This window comes from Geospiza fortis, unplaced genomic scaffold (genome assembly GCF_000277835.1).
Source record: "Geospiza fortis unplaced genomic scaffold, GeoFor_1.0 scaffold289, whole genome shotgun sequence".
In the NCBI taxonomy this organism is placed as follows: Eukaryota; Metazoa; Chordata; class Aves; order Passeriformes; family Thraupidae; genus Geospiza; species Geospiza fortis.
Window position 1 is genome coordinate 601,714 of NW_005054478.1, and position 5,641 is coordinate 607,354.

General features: G+C 60.7%; 1 protein-coding gene across 2 annotated transcripts; it reads right to left on the reverse strand.

The window, feature by feature from the left end:
• Positions 1-404: 404 nt before the first annotated feature.
• GJB3 (gap junction protein beta 3) lies at positions 405-4,813 on the reverse strand. 2 transcript variants are annotated; one of them, XM_005428299.2, is made up of 4 exons: positions 4,438-4,813; positions 3,157-3,292; positions 1,586-2,373; positions 405-1,306 (listed from the first exon to the last, which is right to left on the reverse strand). In XM_005428299.2, exons 3-4 carry the CDS (start codon positions 2,341-2,343, stop codon positions 1,291-1,293), a joined length of 774 nt encoding a protein of 257 aa, XP_005428356.1. In that variant the 5' UTR covers positions 2,344-2,373; positions 3,157-3,292; positions 4,438-4,813; the 3' UTR covers positions 405-1,290. The 2 variants fall into 2 exon arrangements, with proteins under 2 accessions (XP_005428356.1, XP_030918904.1); XM_031063044.1 differs by lacking the exon at positions 405-1,306 and having other exon boundaries at positions 1,558-2,373; positions 4,438-4,545.
• Positions 4,814-5,641: the final 828 nt, after the last annotated feature.

Sequence of the window (5,641 nt, forward strand, 5' to 3'; positions counted from 1 at the left end):
CTGCGATCCCGCGTCCCATCTGTTCCCGGGATGAACCCCACCGGTTCCCGGGATCAACCCAACCGGTGTCTGGCCCCCATCCCGTATCCCGCAGGCTCCCGGGCTGAGCCCCACCGGAGCCCAGCTGTGATCCCGTATCCCGCCGGTTCCCGGGATGAGCCCCACTGGAGCCCGGCCGGGAGCTCCCCCGCAGGTTCCAGACGGAGTTTTGCTGTCGGGGGTCTCAGCACACCCCGGTGGGGCTGTGAAACGCGGGCGGGCCAAGCGGGGCTGGGAACAGCCGACCCTCTGCTTGTGCTGCTTAAGAAGAGATTAAATGGAAATCATTTCTATTTATTGTAATATTTATCAAGGTTTAGTAAATAATTGATGCTCATCCCTCCTTGATTTCCTTGGGGGCCAGCGTGAGGTTCTGCTGAATTAAAGTTTAACGACACGTGACAAGCTGGGAGAGGCGGAACGGGCGGACGTGAGCTCGGCTGTGGGCTCGAGCAGTGCCCAGCTCAGGCGGATGGGAAGGACCTGGCTGTAGGCTCCTGAGGAACCTCTGCAGATCCATGTCTTCTGCCCTCACCACTCCCCCAATTTCCAGTGTGCAGAGCAGATCTTGGTGTCTCCAAAAACGACATTTATTGGACTTTTGGCTCTGTAGCTTGTGCTGGGTGTGATGTGCATCTGAGGTGAGGGGGGACACAGAGGCACCAAGGGAAGCAGCAGAGCCAGCAAGGGCTTTTGGCCAAGACATGGCTTGGTGCTTGTGTGAGCCAAGGGGGAGAAATAGCAAACTGGGCAAACTGGGCCAGCAGAACAGTTGCCAACAGACTGGAGCCCTGGTCCTCTGTCATTACTTTGGGTGCATGAAGAGAGCTCTGGCCACGGAGCCCAGAATTCCTTTGGTTTCTTGGTACAAAAGAAAGCAGTGCATGAGTGAGGCACGGTGAGCTGGGAGGATTGGCACACACTGGGTGACACCAGCCCTGGCTGGGCACCAGCTGGGGGCACCCACACCCAGCATGGGAGCAGCAGAGCTGCAGGACCCAAGAGAAGCTCTGGACACGGAGGAGCTGTGTGCTGCTGTGATGTCCATGCTTGTGGCACTGCCACCTGCAGAGCTCCAGGGCTGCCCTTGCCTTACCTGTGTCTGCTCAGGCACCCGTGGGTCTCTCTCCAGGCACATTACTTTGTTGGGTTTAGTCATTTTTCACACAGGTTGACTCTTGAGGGTTCAGGGATTTGCCAGGCTGGAAAAGCCAAGTTGAGGGGAATGTGAACCAGCTGGGATGGGTGAGGTCACAGCTCTTCTCCTCTGTGGGAAGAACAGACACTCTCAGTCATGGCCACGGGCAGCCAGCACCAACCTGCCACCGAGCGTGTCCACACCACTGGGACAGCCAGGGATGTGCCCGTGGTCCCAAGCAGGAGAGTTCCCATGGATGTGTCCCCCTCCCCTTACAACCACCAAGGTCCTGGTTGAAGAGTCTGGTGGTCACCCATGGTGCCAACCATCCCTGGCACATACCAGGACACTCATTCCCCCACCACCCTTCCCAGCACCCCTCAGAGAGCAGTCAGGGCTGCCACACACCTAGGCTGGGACTTGCTGTCCTTCTCCTCTGACTTGACGTGGCAGTGGCAGGTGGAGGCCTTGCTGTAGCTGACAGAGCGCTTGGTGGATTTCCTCCACTTCCTTGTCCTCTGGACAACTCGCTTGAAGATGAGGTAGAAGATCTCACAGACGGTGAGGACGATGCAGATGGAGGAGGCTCCAACCATGAAATAGGTGAAGACCCTTTTCTCGGTTGGCCGAGCGATGTAGCAGTCCACGGTGTTGGGACAGGGATCCACGTTGGTGCACTTGACCAGCCGTGGCAAATCGAAGCTGTCCCACATCTTGTGGAGGAGGTAGAGGAACAGGATCTCTATAATGAGCTTGAAGAAGAGGCTGAACAGGTAGGTCCACCACAGCCCGCCGTGCTTCTTGCCCGTGTTGCTGTAGAGCTTGGGGCAATTCTCTCCATTCTTCTCCCGGTTCTTCCTCTCGCGGTCCTCCCGGTAGGCCACGTGCATGATGACCAGGAGGGAAGGACAAGTGACAAAGATGAGCTGCAGGGCCCAGAGGCGGATGTGGGAGATGGGGAAGAAGTGGTCATAGCACACGTTGGTGCAGCCTGGCTGCCGCGTGTTGCAGTCAAAGTCCTTCTGCTCGTCGCCCCAGACCTTCTCAGCCGCCACCACATAGACCAGCACACGGAAGACAAAGACCATGGAGAGCCAGATGCGGCTGAAGGCTGTGGAGTACTTGTTGACCCCGCTGAGCAGCGCCTGCAGCGTTTTCCAATCCATGGCAGCTGAGGGAGACCAGGGTCACTCAACCTGGAGAGGTGGAAGGAGCAATGGAGGCACCACTGGGGCTGCACATCCCTCGCTGCACTAACTATCACTGACCTCTGAACCCTCTCCCCCACCACATTACACTCATCTAGGATGGGGGCTCTTCACCCTTGCAGACAGTGAAGCCCATCCTCACACACTCCTGGTGACAGAGGTGACTCAATCTCTCTTCACTTCCTTCTGACAGAGCTGTTGCTGTCAGGGATGAGCCACCTGGCCAAGTTCCTGCCACCACTTCCATGCCTGATTGTGTGTGCTGGTGCAAACTGGCAGCATGATCTGCTGGAGCAGGCCAGGATCACCAGCCAAAGGGGAAATGGCTGCTCCTGTCCCAGCTGGGACATGCCAGGGACCTGTTTTTTGTCTCACAGGTAATACCTGAGGCAGCCCAAACACAGGTGACAGTGGGGCTGCAGAAAGTGAGAGTCTGCATGTGTCACAGTCCGTGTGTGTCACAGTCCGTGTGTGTCACCACCATGTCACCCTGGCCAGTGCTCTGCTCCTGCTCCGGCAGCAATGCCGGAGGTGCCGACGGCCAAACCGGCTCTGCAGCTCAGCCTGGGGCTGCCCTGTGTGAGCAGGGAGACGTGCTAAGCCTGACCCGGAGCTTTACTGCCCCTGGATTTACAAACCCAGGCGGTTTTTACAACCCTCTGGGCCGTGAAGGTGTCTGCTCTGGCAAAGGGATTCACAGAACACTGGGTGGCTCCCACTTTTAAGGGATTGCTGCTGCCTCTTGCCCACCCAGTGCCTTCCAAGACGTACCTGGAGGCGGCTCAGGCTCCTTCCCCGCTCACCGGGGGCTGTGGGGTGGGGAGTGTCCAGCACGGGGCATAGCCAGGGCACGATGGCAGAGTGGTGATCAGGGTCCTCTCATCCACTGCGCTGCGGTGTCCCAGGGCTGTGGGGTGGAACAGAACCTGGAGCACTGCCCGGAGCCCATGGAACACTCTGGGAGCCTGTGCTTGGCCAGGGCCACCCCGCAGCAAACCCCGAACCTGTGGCTGTGCTCCCGCACTTCTGGCCCAGGGGTGCAGGGGGAAGAGTGGCTGGGCTGAGTGGCCCCAGGCTGGGGTCCCTGGGGTCCCATGTGCCAAGCGCCAGGGCTGTGCCTCTGCCCGTGCCCACACACCTTCACTCACCACCCCATCTGGAACCAGATCTTCCTCCCTGGCAAACCCTTGGCCAGGAGTCAGGGTGGGGAGCAATCACTGCGTTCCCACCCAACCCTTGGATTTAAAACTGGGAGAGGGAAGCTGCTGTTTTCCCCCAAAAGCTGGTGCTGATGGAACCTGGACACTCTGCATGCCCCCAGTGCCAGCCTGCCAATTCACCCACGACCCCAACCCTGGTGCCAGTGAGACCAACCCAGCACCCACCTGCCCATAACCCACCTGCCCAGCACCTGTGTGCCCAGTTCAGCCCAGCGCTGGCTCCACTCATGGACCCACAGTGGGGCAGGAAGGGGCTGTGATCTCCGTGCCAAGCTCTGTGCCAATCCCTGTGGCAGTGGGTGTGGGCAGCACTCTGTGAGCCCCCACGGGATGGATGGCAGCCAGGCAGAGCAGGGGCAGCTCTCAGGAGTGCCCAGCTGTGCCGGCAGTGCCCGTTTGCCTCCCGCAGAGCCCGGCTCCTTTGCCAGCCCCCGGGATGCCAACCCACTGCGTCACAGTCCTGCCCCGTGTGGGCGCAGGGCGTTGGACCCGGCAGCGCCCTGCTCCCACCTGGGCTGCAAACTCAGCGGAAACACTTTTCTCAGGGGGTCTCTGCCCCTTTTGGGAGTGGGACAGAGGCGGCCATGGGGTGGCCATTGCTGCTCCTCGGGGTGCCACGCTGTGCCATCCCCTTTCATCACCCCTGGCATGGCCTGTGGGGTCCCGATGTGGCACTGTGTGATGTTGGGATCCCCACCTCTGACCCCACAGTCACAGCAGACACCTGCACCCCGTTACGCCTTAGCACAGCTCCCACCTGCCCCCGTTACCCCGCGGGGCTGTCCCCCCTCCACCCTGGCAGCCCCGGAGTACCCTGTGCCCCAGCAGGTACCTGTCCAGGTGGGAGAGCCAGAGGAAGGTGTCCGGATGGGATCAGGGAAGCTCCTTCCCAGCCTGAGCCCTCCTGCACACGCAGGCTTTGAGCGTGCAGGGGAGGGGAAGGGTGGTTGGTTTGGTTCCCAGTAACTGGGTGAGTCTGGCAAACAGCTCCGGAGAGGCTCTGGCTGCACATGCACACGCACGCTCGGCTCCAACAACAAAAGGCAGGTCAGATCCCGCAGGGAGATCGGCACAGACACATTCCTCCGCAGGAAACTCCTTCCAGGCGATGTCCCGTCCCTGTAGGGCACTGCAGGCTGGCAGCAAGGCCAGAGACCCGGCGCTGTCCCCCAGCTGTGGACCCACCAGCAAGCAGGGCTGAGAGTCCCGGATTACGCAATTGCAACCCACTTTTGAAACGATTTTGCCTTAGTAATAGTTTTGCAACAGCTCATCGGTATCTCCAGCCTACAGGAACTTGCAGGCACCGCCCTGGCGCGGCCGGTGTGCCCAGGTGGGACCTTTCCCATCGAGCAGGGTGGCACCAGGGTCCCCGTGCAGCCGGACCCTGCTCTGCTGCTGCCTCGTACCGCACCCCTAGGGGACCTGCAGGGTGTCCCTAAGGGGTTTGTCCCTCTGTCCCTCTCCCCGGGGGCTTCCAGGAGGCTGAGTCAGCCCCATCCCACCGGATATCCCATGGATCAGCGGCGATAGATGCCTGTGCCGAGGTAGCCGGGCATGAATGCGCTTCCCTCCGCTCGCCTGGTTTCTAAAGTGCCCCGAGGCTTCCCTGGAATCCTCCGGCCCCCCCTGGGGCCGATCAGCCGTGCTGGAGCCGCCTCGGCACCCGGCCAGGGCCACCCCTCCCATGGGGACACGTCTGAAGAGCCCCGGGGTGCTTGGTCCTGCAGGGATTTGCTCTCTCCTGCTCTCCTGGCAGACAAGGAACCACTTGCCCCGAGGCTTTTTGTCTCCAGGAGGTCAAATAAAGCCAGTGAGGGTTTGCCAGGCTGGGGACAATGGAATGGGAGCCTAAAGTAAACCAGGTGGCAGCCCGGGGGGGCAGGATGGGGCGAGCCTGGAGGAGGGGACAGCCGCGGGCGCCCCAGTCCCAGATGAGAGCCAAGCAGGGGCTCTGGAACCTTCCTTGACCCCGGAGCTGCCCGGATCAGGAATTTGAGCTATGCTGATGCAGAGAGCTGGCGTGGCAGGAGCTC

Excerpts from the sequence above, each read along its gene's own strand:
- GJB3 (XM_031063044.1), bottom strand. The coding sequence starts at position 2,343 with ATGGATTGGAAAACGCTGCAGGCGCTGCTCAGCGGGGTCAACAAGTAC.